This window comes from Camarhynchus parvulus, chromosome 2 (genome assembly GCF_901933205.1).
Source record: "Camarhynchus parvulus chromosome 2, STF_HiC, whole genome shotgun sequence".
NCBI lineage: Eukaryota > Metazoa > Chordata > Aves > Passeriformes > Thraupidae > Camarhynchus > Camarhynchus parvulus.
The window spans coordinates 41,483,644-41,499,820 of NC_044572.1; the positions used below are offsets into that span (position 1 = coordinate 41,483,644).

At 42.4% G+C, this 16,177-nt stretch overlaps 1 protein-coding gene across 1 annotated transcript in view; it reads left to right on the forward strand.

Annotated features, from left to right (window-relative positions):
- Positions 1-5,730: 5,730 nt before the first annotated feature.
- STT3B (STT3 oligosaccharyltransferase complex catalytic subunit B) overlaps positions 5,731-16,177 on the forward strand; it is a 51,139-nt gene continuing 40,692 nt past the window's right edge. Inside the window, exon 1 of the mRNA XM_030966803.1 lies at positions 5,731-6,075. Within this exon, the coding sequence (XP_030822663.1) occupies positions 5,843-6,075 (233 nt within the window). The 5' untranslated portion in view covers positions 5,731-5,842. The remainder of the gene's footprint in view (positions 6,076-16,177) is intronic.

Below are 16,177 nucleotides of genomic sequence, written 5' to 3' on the forward strand. Positions count from 1 at the left end.
GGCTAGGGAGAGCAAAAAGCAGATCTGTGCATGCAGACTGGAGTGATTTTTGCCACTGTACAGGTCATGGGAAAGGCAAATTAAGCAGGATAATTAAGACAGGAGAATGCAGAGGAGGAACATCAACACATTTAAACTATTGGAAAGAAAAGAAGGAATTGCTAATAAAACTCTGTAAGGTATGCTAGTTTCTCCTGTTATTGAATTAAATGCCAGATGAAAGCCTTGTCTAAACACACCAGTTATGCAATTTCTACTCAAATCAATTACAAACCTCATTATAGTTACACAGGTGCAAAACTCTTTACAGATCATCTTGTATCACTGCTTAAGTGATTTACACATATCCACAAAGGGTCGCAGCTGCTGAATAAAATCCATTTTACAATTAGCGTAAACTCCTCATTTTTGTCTATATGGAGGGTAATAGATGGTGATTTTTAAAGTGTATTAAATGTTAGGTTCCCAAAGATAATTTCAGGCAATAGGGTTATGTTTTCTCTCATTTGAACATTTTTAAATCAATGACCATCTGAGCACATAGCTGAAATCAAGTATCTTCCACCAAACCAAATTATGCTTAAGCGTACTATTTTAATATTCTTCATTTCAGGAGGTATTGTATCATTAATTTCTAAAGCCATCCTCAAAATATCTTAATATCAAGCTTAATAACTTGTTCAGCTGCACAAACATGGAACAAAAAGTTGGAAAAACTGTGTAAGAGCCTTGTTTACTCACTTCAAACCTGAACAGCTCTTCAAATGGCTTTCTAAACTAAGGTGTCTACTCCTGTTAATAAACACTGCTGAATTGTTGCTAATGAAGTTTGGTGAGAAATATGAACCATGAGTCTGTACTTCTGATTAATAATTGATTTCCTGGATGTGTCCATGTGCAGGTTTTTTTGCAGGAATTTTGCTGCCATTCTTTCAGCAGTACTGACACATGGTAGCTCTTGTTGAGGAATGAAAGGCTCTCATTTGACATTTTCCTATATGCAGATCCACAGCTTTCAAGATTTTCCAGTTTGCACAACCATAATATGAATTCTGCATTTGGCATTATCCCCTGAATAATTCCACTATTAAGGAAGCTTGGAAATGAAAGACTTTTTTCTTTCCTCAAGGCATTGGGCCATTATTTTTCCACGCTCAGAACAGGAAACTGATTTTCTATACACAAAATGGTTCATAATCACTATGCAAAGTCAACTTCTCAGTCACTAATGTGGACATTTTTGTGGGGTTTTGTGTTCACAGAATGCACCACCACACACAGTGGAACAAATCAAACCAAATTACCTTGAAACAAATCAAAGAACACAAGAGGATGGAGTGCAGGGGGGACAGGAACGGGGACAGGGGGATGGAGGAAGTAAAAATAAAATAAGATAAAATAAAAAGAGAGAAATGGAAAATGTCCTTGCCTATCAAGCTATTAGTGTGGGTTGAATGCAGTTTCCAGTAGGCACCTTTTGCATCTCCTCTACAGAAATGCCCTTTCCATTGCTGTCATGGCCATGTAGTACCAAACCCACTGAATCCTTCCACCTACCTATAGGAGTCTGTTAATTTCCATCTGTCTGCATTTGTTTGATTGATTTTATCATAAGACTATTAAGCCTTATTTCAATTCAAACAATAAATTTACAGAAACATTAATAAAAGCTTTTACTAGAACTGTGCTTTTGCTGCCACTAAATTTCACTGCCTGAGCTCTGAGATATTCAAGAGTACAGTCTTTTGAACAGTTTGAAAATAAATAGGCAACAATATAATTTGTTACCAATGACAAAGAAACACTTTACCATTAGTCAGCATTCAAATAAATCACATTGTCTGGGCTTGTCTATGCTCAAAAAATTGTCTGATCTAACTCTGACAGTACACTCAGAATGATATAACCTCCCTGTTGCAAGTAAAAGTTATAGCACTGAAATTTAAAGTAAACATCACATAACCTTATCCACACCATGATCTGCAATAATTTTTAAATAAATCAGATTCCAAATCAAGAAAAGTTAACATTGGTAGTAAATTATACATAAAAAAAGCTCTGATATACACATTTTTTTCCCAGCCAATATGAATCATCAGTCCTTTTTGGCTCCTTAACATCTAGAAAAACGGTCAGGAAGGAAAGAAAACACAAAGGTATTCTCTCAGCGTCCAACACTGCCATTTGAAACAGCTCCTCTGCTGCATCGTTAAGCCTGAACTGCTGTTACCAAGAACAGGATGCCAAATGACAGAATAGAAATCCAGAAAAGTAGATCAGGACTGAGCCTGTTGTAAAATCAGCCAGTATCTTTTAAAAACACTTGATAGTTGCAAATTTCTGCTTGCATTTGCTCGGCGTTCACAAACCAATTAAAAAAAATCTTTCACTTGAAATGCCAGCTGGTCAGCTCATTAAAAAAGCCTCACTGACAGCACTAGAAAAGGGGCAAATGTCTATCTCTAACATATTATTGGCCTATTTAAGCAAGAAAGAATACAGTGTGTAAAAAAGCAACGACAAACAAACCACAACCAACACAAAAAAAAAAAATCCCTACCTAACAAAAAGTTGGCCTTTTAAAAGCCAGATTCAGCAAAACTGAACCTCAAAATCTTCCAGAAGTTTTCCTAAGCTTCATTCTGTGTCTGTGTGAAATTGAGTCCTTTAGGAGCAACAGCGTATCAAAATGCTCAGATCAAAGCATACACTCAACACACCTCTCAATACAGTTCCTCTGCTTTCAAACACAGTGACCAAGGCACTCCCCTTGGATAATGCAGGCATTGAGGAAAACCAGCTACATTCTCTAAGGATTGTTGAACAGAGCTTTCCACTAAAGGAGCAACTTCAATGGAGGGGTGCATCCAGCTCTGGGGTCTCCAGCACAGCAGTACCATGGACCTGTTGGAACGAGTCCAGAGGAGGCCCACGGAAATAATCAGAGGGCTGGAACACTTCTCCTATGGAGACAGGCTGAGAGAGTTGGGGCTGTTCAGCCTGGACGAGAGTAGTCTCCGGGGACACCTCGGAGCACCTTCCTGTACCTAAAGGGGCCCAAGAAGAGAGCTGGAGAGGGACTTTTTACAAGGGTAGGTAGTGAGAGGACAAGTGGGAATTGCTTTAAACTGAGAGGAATTAGGTCTAGATTGGATATTAGGAAGAAATTCTTTACTGTGAGGGTGGTGAGCCACTGGCACAGGTTGCCCAGAGAAGCTGCAGGATGCCCCATCCCTGGAAGTGTTCAAGGCCAAGCTGAATGAGGCTTCAGGTAACTTGGTCTAGCAGAAGATGCTTCTGTTCATAGAAGGGAGGTTGGAAGTAGATTATCTTAAATGTCCTTTCCAACCTAAACCATTCTAGGATTCTGTAATAGAAAGGTTTCCACTTTCTGTGCACTGTGTGCACAGAAAGAAATACACTGTTTTCCTCCTCTGCCAAACAAAATGAAGCTAGAGACAAGAGCAAGGACTAATTAGAATTACATTAGTCAACTAAGACCTAGCATGGTCCCCATCCATACTGGTGAAATTGAACTGCAAGTCTTCAGGACCTTTGAAGAGCCACATTTGTGCATCAAAGGGCATGATGTGCATTATGCCCTGACCTCAGACAACAAACACTGTGCTGTTTAATTTCAAAACTGAAGCCCTGCATAAAAACCATGAAACATATGTTGTTCGTGTGATCAGTGCAAAGAGCCATGTACTCTCTTATTCTGCCTGTGTTTAATGTGAAAAATGCATGTATTTTATGATTGGCTTTTTGCAAATATTAAAATGAATATTATATGTGTTGTTTTAGAAAGTAATGCTGTATTAATTCTCTTAAGTACTGTGTTAAATATAGTTTTAGGTTACAAAAATTGTTGAAATAGAAACGATGCTATGTAGGATACTTTTTAAAAAGAAAGGATTCGCAGCGAGATAGCAGCCACAGGACACCTAAATTTCAGAGAAAAAGAATTTATTGCCCTCTTATCAGAAGAAACAAACTTCTTCCCGCCTCTCAGGCGCTGTTAGGATTCAGAAGAAGTTGACGATGACCACACAGAATCCTGTATTTGAATAGAATTTATGCATCATGTATGAAGTGTATGACTATGCAACAGGCTGTTGTTTTTAAGGGTTAATCCTCTGTTAACGTGTGTCCTTTTTCGGGCTTGTGCTGCCCAGAAAAAGGTACCCGGACGTCCATAACTCTTTGTATTTGTTGTCTCATATTGTCCTAATTCAAATTGTCCAAATTATTATTACTCTAATTGTATAACTATTTTTATAACCATTTTATTACTATTAAACTTTTAAAATTTTAAAAACAAGTGATTGGTGTTTTTAACATTTAATATCATAGTTTTTCTAAAAGCAGGCTGTCCCCTGCCATCTCAGGGTAGAAAAAAGGCCAGCATGCCTCAAACACCATTGACTGTGCAACCCTGGAAGCCTTCCGTTTTCTCCATCTTCTCCTTATAGCAACAGGTTTTGCAAAATATTTGAGGGAGTTACAAAGGCTCCAAAATAGCATTTCAGTGGGAAAACTCCTAAAAGACAATTTTAAAAACCAAAACAATCCCACCCTCCCAAAAAAGCTAAGGTGTCCATTTGCTGGTCACTGTGCCTGACTGAGGTGGTAGAGTCATCATTCCTGGAATGGAAATATTTAGGAAAGACTGGATCTGGCTCCATGTCCCATGGTCGAGTTGACATGGTGGTGTTCGGCCATAGGTTGGACCCAATGACCTCTATGGTCCCTTCCAACCTAATGCACTGATGGATTCCGTAAAAATGCTCCCACTTCAGGCAAGTGGCACACGCAGGGCTCTCCCTGACCTTGCCCCAAGCTACTCCTCTCAAGTGCATGAGGGTGAAGCTCTCCCACATCCCTCAGCGCCAGCCACAACAGTTTCCACCAGGACAAATAAACATTCCTAGCACACGGAGTTACCGGGGCTCGCCGCGCCCCCGCACGGCGGACTACAACTCCCGCCGTGCTCCGCTCCGCGCCGCTCCAGAGCACGCCGGGAGCGGCACCACCCACCGGCCCACACGCACCGCAGCGCCCTGGCTCGGCGCCGGCGGCGCCCACGTGACTCGCATGCCGCGCTCCGATTGGACCAAACGGCTGCCAGTCAACTGCTTCAACGGCTGGCACAGGGAACGACGTCCCCCTGCGCGCGGGGCCGTGCCGCTCCGATTGGCTACTCGGGGATGACCCGCCCCTTTTAAATACCTGTCGCTCCGTGACAGGCCGTCACCGGAGTTCCTGTTAGGAGGGCGCTACCCGAGGGGATCGGTCCCGCCCCCTCGCCTTCTCCTGGGAGCCCCGCCCTCCCCCGGTAGCTCCTCCCGCTCCGGAGGGGCGGCAATGTCAAACGGCTCGCTCGGGAGGACGGGAGCCGCGATCCGCCCCTGTCCCTCCCGCCTGGGTGCCGTCCGCAGCCTCCTGCTTGCAGAGCCCCCTTCCCCCCGCGGCGCTGCCCCTCGGAGCCGCGCGCGCGCCCCGGGCCGTCTCCAGCCCCGCCCCTCCGGCGCTTGACCACGCCCCCGTGCTGTCGATAGCCCCGCCTCCCGGGCTGGCGCGCGCCGCGCCGTGCTCCCCCCCGCGCCGGGGGACGGTGACGGCGGCGGCGGGAGGAGGAGGAGGCAGCGGCAGAGCCCGGGTGCGCCAGGAGGCGGCGGGGAGTCAGCGAGGAGCGCCGAGCCAGAGCGGGCGGGCTCCGCCCCGCCCCTTGCCGAGCCCCCCGCCCCCTGCCCTTCCTCCCTCCCCTCCTCCCCTCCTCCGCCTCCTCCTCCCCGCACGCGCCGGGCGGAGGGAGAGGCTGCGAGGGAGCCCCGGGTACAACATGGCGGAGCACTCGGCCCCCGACCACAAGCACAGACCCGCCGCCAACTCCGCGGCGCCGCTCCACAGCCGCGCCGGGGCGGGCGGCGGCCTGTCGGGGGGCCTGTCGCAGCCGGCGGGCTGGCAGTCCCTGCTCTCCTTCACCATCCTCTTCCTGGCCTGGCTGGCTGGCTTCAGCTCCCGGCTCTTCGCCGTCATCCGCTTCGAGAGCATCATCCACGAGTTCGACCCCTGGTCAGTCGGCGCCGCCGCCGGGCGGGACGGGGAGGCGGGAAAGCACCGCGCCATGAGCCGCGGCGGGGGAGACCCGCGGGTTCCCTGCGCCGTGGCCGCGGGGACGGCGGGAGGGCCCCGCCGCCCGCCCCCTGCTCCGCCACTCCGCGAAGTTGCGCCCCTGGTTGTTCCCCGGAGGGAGCCGGCAGCCGCGGCCGCCCGGGGAGCCGAGGAGGGAGGCAGGGAGAGAGAGAGGGAGGCGGTGCGGACGGGACACGCTGTGGCAGGTCGGAGGGAGCGTGCGGGGTCGCCACCGCGGCGCGGGAGAAGGGAAGCGCCGGGAGCGAGCGGCGGTGCCGGCGCTGGGGTGTCCTCTGCGGCGGAGACCTCGGGAACGGGGCGGCGGCAGTTCCCCCGCATCCCTTGGAGTTGCGGCAGGACTCTCCGAGGGGCACGGGGAAAGAAAGTTGTGGCGCTGGCAGGGAATCGGGAGTGGGGCCGGAGTCAGGGGCTGGCAGCGAAACAGTTGTGCCAGGCGTGACCCGCGCCCCGGTCCGGGTCCCGCGGCGCCGGTGCCGTGTGCGCGGTGCGGCTTCCCGAAGTGTGGAGTCCTTGTCGGCTGGGGAGGGAGCAGGGCGAGGAATGCACTGCAGGAAGTAATCTTCATAAAAGTGACTTGAGGGATTACAGCGAAATGGGTGACATTGATTTACTGCCAGGTGTTTCGAAGCTGCGTTTCTGAGCCCAGGGACTTTTGCTGTTTCCCACACATCTTGATTTTTCCAAAGATTGCTTTCCCTCCCGTAGAAGCCGTCTGTTCTTTTTCCCTCTTGGAGGGGACCGAAACCATTTTATGGATGAGATGAAGAAAAGCTGCACTCGTTCCTGCAGCAAGGCGAAGTGAAAGATGACAAGACTTGTGGGGCAGGGTTGTTGTAATGCAAAAACGTGCCAATGAATTTTTATATTACTGGTTACTGCATCCTGGGAATCCGTGAGGTTTTTAGAACTTTAAGTAGGGTAAGTGGCAGATGACTTTAGAATAGTGAATTGTCAGATTTTAATTTAAAATTTTATGTCTTGGGTCTCACTGTTAATTGCACGAAGGAAGGAGATGCTTTGTTTTGAAATGCACACTAGATATTCTGTGTTAAATTTCAGCTAAAATTGTTGCTGAAATTGTACTTCTCTGCAAAGCATGCACTCCACTTTGATACTTTCAAAAGCACAACTTCCTCTTTACTAGTTGGCTTTTCCCCCCTCACTTCTCTCCCCCCCACTCGCAAATGTAATCCATTCACAAATCGTGGCTCAGAATAGTGGATAGAGAACAAGGAATGGCTTTGTTTTTAAATGCTGTGTGAAGTAATAAACCTTTGTGATGTGAAAGCCAAGTATCTCAAAATATCTTCAAAATGTCAAGTAATTGCCCATGATTTAAGTGTTTTTCTGCAGACACAAATGAATGGAAGAAATGCAGACTTCCAATTAATAAAGTTAAAAATGAGGGGGAGCATAGTTTAAACACATCCACAGTGAGACTATGAACCCGAGTTTGTATTCTGTGAAGTAGTTATCTTCTAATCTAAATTTAAGCATAAAGGCTTTCCTTTCGATTATGGAGGAAACTTCTAAGCACACAACCTACATTTTTGTGCCAATTTTATCTGATTTTTATAATCAAGACTCATCCTTGTTGGATAAACGAAAATTTTACAGTGCTGAGTTGCGTAACTTCTTACTAAGCCCTGAAGGACACTAAAATGGTGCTTTGGGAGTTAAGTTCATAGTAATGATCTAGCTGTAAAGATAAACTCCTGTTTAAAGCAACGTGTAAATTGATGCAAAGTCATCTTCCTGAGTACACAAACAGAAGGCATTGCTGCCTGTGCTGCTGGATGTACCCTTGTTAATTAGGGAATAGATGAAGTTGACAAAACTCATTGATTTTAATGCAGGTCTGTGAGAAGCAGTTGAAATGTCAAGAATCATGCCAGTGTCGTGTTGCTGCATGCCAGAAATGGTAGAGGCAAATGCACTTAAGTTAATTAGTAGGAAAGAGACCTAAAATGGTAGAAACTGAGTGAAAACAAAGGACTTGATTGCAGCAGCAAAATTGTTGGAAAGAGTAAAAAATAATGTTGCTCTCTTAAACAGTGTGGAGTAGCTAGATGGAAATGGTTTTTTGCAGTTGCAAGGTTCTTACAAGTCTGAATGTAATATGGGAAAGGAGCTTATGAAAAGACTTGTAGCAGTGCTTTGTTTCTAATTTTTTTGAACCACTTCTTTAGCAGCTTCTCCAGGTAAACTGGATTTTTTTTTTCAGAACAGTGGCTGTAGACTTTGCTGTGAAACAGTTGGGTATTTTTCTCAATTCTTTTGGCTTTTCCTGTCAAGCTTGCGTAGGATATCTTGCAGTGTGTTGTTAAGTCACCTATTCTCTAATATTTGTTTTGTGCTCTAGAGAAGAAACTGAGGTATATCTGATAAAATGAGGAGCATTAGACAAATCACTTATTCTTTTGAATTGAGAAATATCATTGCCTCTAAGGTGTAGAAAGCTTTCCCATTTACTTAGGAATCCCATTCCTGGTATGGACATATGGAACCACCAATGGTGGGAAGAAAGTCAGAATTGCCTTGGGTTTTCTACATATTAATTTAATCAAATACCACTTATTTTTTTTTCCTAACATTCCCTTCAACGTGCCTTTCTGACAGTAAAATTTGGTTTTGATTTGGCATAAAAAGGAGATTTGATGCTTTTGTAAAATCAGCCACTGAGACTCACTTGTGTTGACATTTCTTCCAGAAGTGACCCAAATGTAGTACGATAGGCCAAGGCAGTAGAGGGAGGATGGTGTTTGATTTTTGATTTCCATTGAAATACAATGCCAGTGCAAGGTAAAACCAAACTGGTATTTTGAGGTCACCATGCTGTCACTTAAGAACTTGTGACCTGTACATTATGACTCGGTTTACTGGGTTTTTTTTTACACTGACTGCCTATTTTGTGCAGTATTTTCACTTTTTGATTTATTTCTCATGTCATGTTTACTTTCCATACTTGAGGTGGTCTAGAGACTTTGAGAAATGTGTGTACTTCTTGGCAGCTTCTAGGTCAGGTGAGCTGATACGTGAAGTCAGGCAGCTCATTAAGATGTTCCATTGACAACCCTCCAGCATTTAATTCCAGGATTTCATTCTAAGGCCAAGAACTTGAAACATGGATAGTGATGGTACATTGGAATGGACAGATTTCATGTCTGAAATCTGGTTATCAATTGGCTGGTTTGGCAGCTGGGTGGACCAAGAGCTTGATTTTGGTGCTGTGTATACACAAGTGCAGAGTGAAAGCTGCGCATGAAAGTACAACAGCAGATTTAACTCAGTTGTCAAGTGAGAGCATTCTTACTGTCAGATGTTGCCTTAAATGTCAACCTGGCTGCAGAACCAAGGCAACCAAAATCATGGAGCCCTTGAACAGGGGCTACTTTCTATGCTCTGGTCTTCTGAAGTACAGCTCCAGCATGTCCGTATGTTATTTCTTTTGGCTACTTACATCATATATATATATGTGTGTGTGTGTATGTATAAAAAATAATCTATATGTGTGCATATGTGTACATATAAGGTAGATAGATAGATAGATATAGCAAGACTGTTGTATTCTGATACTGCTACCAAGTAAAATGATAACAATTTTTCGTACATCAGTAGTCTTCAGGGAGTACTGTCAAAATAGTACATTCATTCTGTTTGTACAGTTCTTACCATTAAGTCACACGTGTAAGAACTGTATCTGAATCATTAATCATATCCCATGACATGAGATCAAACTTGTCTTTCCCCTGAAAATTTTAGCATCTTGCTAAAAGCCAGATTAATACCAGTTACCTTAGTGAAAGCTTTCTTAGGCTGGAATACCAAAGCTCATATGTGCAAGCATGAGACGCTCTCCCTACCAGTTGGCACGTGCAGGATGATGCACCAGTGCAGGCTTTGTCAGTTCCATTACCTACCTTCTCCTGCTGGGAATGTTGTCTTCTGCATCCCTGCCAGCTCTTGGTAATGAAGAGCACTACCACAATCTCATACATATTTTTGGGCTCTTCCAAGCCAGCAGCATTGATCTCTCAAACCACCATCTTTTTACCTGCCATCAGGGGTGGCCATTGTTTATTGTACCTTGCTCTGAGGTAACATAATTGTCCTGGTAGCAAATATGGCTTATAGATATAATAGCAATCCACTTTCTCATCATTCATACCATAACCTACTGTTACTGGGGTTTGGTGAATGGGGATTAACTGGTGAAAATAAACCTAAGGTCAGTGTCATTGCTTGAGTTTCAGAGACAGGCAGGTTAAAGGAAGTTGAGATTTTTGTCTCAGTCAGGCGCAGTCAAATATACAGGTTTTGCTATGTCAAATCAATCATGTTTGCCAGATGGATCCTTGAGCTGTTGTAAACTTGTTTCATTAATGAAAACATAATTTAGCATCTATAAATATGACATGAAACCTTCCTTAAAATTCAAAGTGTGACTGAAGTGAACAGAAAAAGTGGTATATGGAATTGATCGATCATTGGTGGTTGTGGGTTTGTGTTGTAGTTACCTGATTTGGTAGTTGACTTCTGGAGTAGTTCTCCTCTGTTGCCCACTGTGCAGTCTGGTTTTCTTGCTTACTCTAAAGCAGTCATAGTAAATTCAGTGAGGGAAATTGTTGAAATGCTGTAACATTTTAGTTTACTGAGCTGGTTTGACACCAGTTTTTGTATTACAGTTTAATCTCTTATTTTTGAGGAAGAATATGAACGTTGGGAGGGAATGTAAATAGTGACTGATGTTAGGGGATAAACTAGGATTGAGTGACAGAGGGAAGGCGTATACAAATAAAACCAGAGCAGATTGAGGCACTGGAGCAGCAGGTGATGAAAGAAGAGGTGAATAAGAGCATGTTAAGTTGGTGTTCATAAGGAGAAGGGAAAAAATTGCGTAAAGAGGATAGTGTCGATAATAACAATTACCACTGCCCACCCAGGTAATTCATCTGGCCACTGCGTCCCTGCTAGTGCCTCTTGCTGGGAAAATAGCAGATTGTGTACTAAATGAATTCTTGAGAGTTGACAGGCACTTTGGTCTCCAAACTAGATCTGTCTTTCTGGAGCTTTTCAACCCATTACACAGTCCTGTTCAAGTGAAGTACATAAATGTGGGTCTGTTTAGGAAACATTTCTCACAGACTTCAGGGTTTTTTCCCAAAACAATTCCTTTTGTTTATAATCTTAGACAACTTCCAGACCTCAGGAAAGAATTTGATTCCAATTCAGTTTGAATATAATCACTTTGAATTAATTTTGAGATGTTGCAAATTTCATGAGATTCATATTAAAAACTTACTACATGTTCTTCATTCACAAGTGTTTTGAGTCTGTGAAGTGAGAAGTATTCTATTTCTATTTTATTGAAATATAGTTTTTAATATTATATTTACTGTTAACATTTGAAATGGGTTTTTATACTCTAGTAATAGTAATAATTTCAACAGAATTTCAAGTAACTCAAACTCGTTTCTGCCATTTTATTATAGTACAAAAATTATTCTAGCATAGAGTCCAGATCTGATTCAGTGGGGACTGTGTGCTCATGAAAGGAAAGGTTAGAGATTTTTATGTGGGAATAGTCTTCCAGGCTTTACCACCGCACCACCACCACCCTTTAATAAGGAGGATCCAAACCAGGCATCTTTTTGATCACTTCTATTGCAGTATGACATGGGCTGAGAAACTGTTAGCACAGGTTAGCCTGGTTTTTGGGGTTTCTCCATTATAAGGTATTGTTGACCTACTTGGAGGGAGCTGTTTTGAAAAGTAAATTTTTCTGTAAGGTTGATATGGTGGTAAAATCAAGATGATGTGCACTTGACTGTACTGGACTTCTCTACTGCTTGAGAAATTGCAAAAATAGGTAAATATTAGAAATGTAATGGAAAGAGGATAATTTGGTGAAAGAACATTGCACAGAGTTGAAGACGTAGCAGAAACTGCTTTGTGAGTAGGGAGACCTCAGGCTAGATTTGTTCAGTTGGAGTGATGCAGCTGTAAAGCAATTCACTGTGTGGCCTCATAAAATAGCAGTCATGCAAGAATCAAATCCCTGCTCTGTATCTACTATTGTCTACTACCATCTTTACTTAGCACACAGTGCTCCTCTCCTCACTTGCACTACTTGTAATTGGGGTGAGCACCTCATCAGATTTCATGTGGGTGCAGTAATGGGCTTATGCATGATAGGTAGGAGGGGCAGTGTTCATAAAACATGTGCAGAGACTCCCTACAGACTTCTTGTGGAAAACATATGAGGTGAGATAGAATGCTTGCAAAGTGTTGACCCATTTATTGATTTATGGATAGCAGAATGAAACATGAAAAAGAAAACATATCCAAATGTTTTATGTAGGCTGGGTCAACTGAACCATCAAGTTTAGCTTTTAATGCCATGATTTTTTTTAATGGTCTTCAGCAAACACTCACAAACACTTGACTAACTAGAGCAAATGTTATGATTAAAATCCTTGAATGGACTTTTTTTCTGGCAGATATCCTATTTGATCAGCTTAATATGATCAGTTTTTAAAACAGAAATTTTATTTGATTACGTAGGGTTAGAGTGGTTTATAAAGGTTAGTTTTGCTTCCTATCATAACTCTCTCTAATAGTCTCTAGTCCTGGTAGCCTGTAATCCTAATACTCAGGTTTTTGAACCTGTCTCATGTTGAACTGGTGGGGGAAGGGGAGAATAAAAATTTTGGCTAGTATAGTTAGCAAGAAAATTCAAAATCTTGTAGGATCTAATAGGTTTTAAGTCGATTGAGGGGACACTAAGATTAGGGAGGTGTCTTTGCTGTTCCACAAGAATCTCCTCTAATTTAGTCAGGTTATTTTCCATTTAATGTCTAACAGTGCATGTGTTGAAGAGTTTCCTCCTGAATTTTTGACAATTCCATTCTTGAAAGCCCTTTGAGGTACATTTGTACTGACATTTAGGGCTACTCCTGAGGGCTTCTTTCTACTTAGGAAAGCTATTAAAGCTGCTACTTTTGGGGCCTGTGGAGCCTGCACCCTGTAGCAGGCTGTGTGACAATGTTTTTATTATTATTAACTCCTTTAGCAAAACTTCTTGGAGCCATCAGTCTTACTACTTGCTTGGAGAGCAAAGTGAACTTAGGACATGTATTGCTATGGGCTTTTTATAGTATGTCCAGCACAGAGAGTGCATTTCCAGCCCCATAGCTGAGCAGAGCTTGTGGTCTTCATCTGAGCTGCGTCTGGGCATCAAACTGAGGTGTTTATAATGTGGGTAACTGCTGGGTCTGGGCTGGAGGGGTACCGTGAAATTGACCCTAATGCTGCACCACACCTTACATAAGTTGAAGCAGCCTGGGGAATGAATTTAAGGATATAGATACGAATAAAATAGATCAGCTTCTGTATTTCCCAACTTACTGCTGCTTTCCCAGAGTAAAAGCTCCTTTGGCATTTTAGAGAATTAAATACTTGCTATACTTCAAAAGTGCTTGCTATTATGTGAGGCAATATTCCTACACTTTAGAAAAAGAAATGGTCTGTTTTAAACAAGGAATAACTGAGTATTTGTACATGAGTGCTTTAAGAGCAGAAAAGGGTATTTAAAATATCTGTCTGCTGTGGGAGACCGGAGTCCAGTATCAAATGTTACTTTTTCAGAGCCCATCTAACATAAATAACTGTAAATGATAATATCTTCCAGGTATTACAATGCTTATCATATAATTTTCTGTGGCAGCCAAATTATGGGTTTTGTTAGTTTGCTAGGTAAAAGAGCATGTTCAAGTTCTCTGCAGCTGATAATCCATGAGGAGTTGCAAAACTCCTTTTCAAAACTTCCCTCACTTAAACAAACAAATTCCTTGGGAAACTACATTGCAGTGGAGGATGTGAGTTTGGCTTGATTATTATTTTTGATGGTTTTCTTAGTGGGATACCTATTTTCCTCCAGACTGTGTTACAAAGTATTATTTACATTTGTTTAAAATAGTGGCTCACTGTATGGATGGGCACTCTATATCCTGTTGGTTTAATATGGATTTTGCAGAAGGGAGGAATAACATGTAATTGTGTAATTTTAAACTGTTCTAGCACATGTGACTACATTTTTTCAGTTCTTTATTTTTCAGTCTCTTTTTAGTCTGTTTTTTGCAATTACTATGCTGTAAACGATAGCAAACTTTTTTAAATTCAAGAAGTGTGATTTTATTTATTTTTATTCCTATCTTCACAATAGATTGATATGTTAAGAAAGTCTAGGCATGGAAAGTACCTCTTTGAGGATGCAGATGATTGAGAGGAACACATTTGATAGACTATGTGTGTGCTATAGCCAGAGGATTTGAAAATAGAGTGATGCAGAAGCAAAACATAACAAAACAAGATTTCCTGTCCTGAGTACTTACCCAACTTATATCTATCTATCTATCTATCTATCTATCTATCTATCTATCTATCTATCTATCTATCTATCTATCTATCTATCTATCTAATCTATCTATCTATCTATCTATCTGTATATATATACAGTCTATTGCATACATTGAATGTACTAACTCCTTGTCCTAAACTTAGCCCAAACAGCATTTGGAAGTTCAGTTAAATAACTTAGAATTTCATAAATATTTTTGAAACATTTATCTTGGAAAAAGGTGATTTCATCTTCATGGTTGAAATATTTGATGATTTGGGTATTAAAGGTCTTTAAAACGTCTTTAATTCTTTCTCTGGTAATAGATAAAATGCCTCAAAGTTGCAATTCTTCTGATTTAGAAAGTCAGCAAAACAAAATTGGAGCTTTGGCATTGTATCAGTGGTAACAATGACAGTAAATGGATGTTTCCTTGACTCACTGTTGTAGAATGAAAGTCATGAAAGCCAGTGCAGTGTTTGAGTTTTCCAAGAAGCTGGGTAATGCTACTGTGTTTTGACTTTTATCTTCCTCAGGTGACTAGAATGATTCATCTATTGTCAGATGTCTGAAGTAACAGTTGAAAAGCTATTGCATGTGTCTCACAATTAATTTTACTCTGTAACAGTCTTAATCATTCATTCGCCAAATAGAAAATGGATCTTGACACTGGAGAGACTACCTTAAACATTAGCAACAGTATCTTAATTTGTGATGTCTCAGGTCAGCTAGTAATGACAACTGTAACTATTCTCCTATGGCTAAATGGGAGCCAAGGAATTTTTTAGTGTTTTAATTTTGTATTCCACCTTTACTTCACCAACATTAGCCCCACTCTCCCACAATAAAGCTCAGTTTTTGCTAGGCACAAGCTTAGATGATGTGTTTTGTGTGAAATGCGTCATGCTTGTAATTGTTCCGTCACTGAATTTTATTTTCTGGCTTCTGCTCTTGTAAGTCAGCTTCAGGGTTCTTTTTTCTTTATGCTTCCATTGCACTCTGGTTTCAACAAAACATTCTTAGCTATGCACATCATGGTTTTGCTTTGTGAGAGTGTGTTCCACACGGTGCCATCTGCTGTCTTCTTTCAAGGCTACCTTCAAGAAGAAAAAGCCACAGAACAGTGCATTTGTGGAGAGAGAGTTGAGAGGGCATATGGTCTGGTGGGGATTGAAGCATGAAAGGTCCTGGAACAGACCAGCTTAATTCATGTTTGGAGAGCAAGAAGAGAGAAGATTTAGGATTACGTGACCTAAGAACTGTCCCTTGAGAACTTACACCAGGTCCTTCCCAACCACTCTCTCATACCCCTGCAGTACACGACTTTTGAACCCACCTGAAGTGAAAGTAACCTCTTGCTTTAGCCTCCTCCTTTCGCCATTTTCATGGGCAGCCACACATTCATTTTATGTCACAGCGGGGCAGCAGCAAAAGGATGCACTTTGATTTAATAAAATGGCCTTGGAAATGAAACTCATCCTTTAATGTTCTAAGACAGAGGGGCTGTAGGTGCCAAACTGTATATACCAGTGTAGCTGGCTGGTCAAAGAGGTAGTTTGCTTTTGAAAGGGCATGTTCTTGGACACAGGATAGAGGAGGCAATGGTGGGTGTAGTCTCTGAAT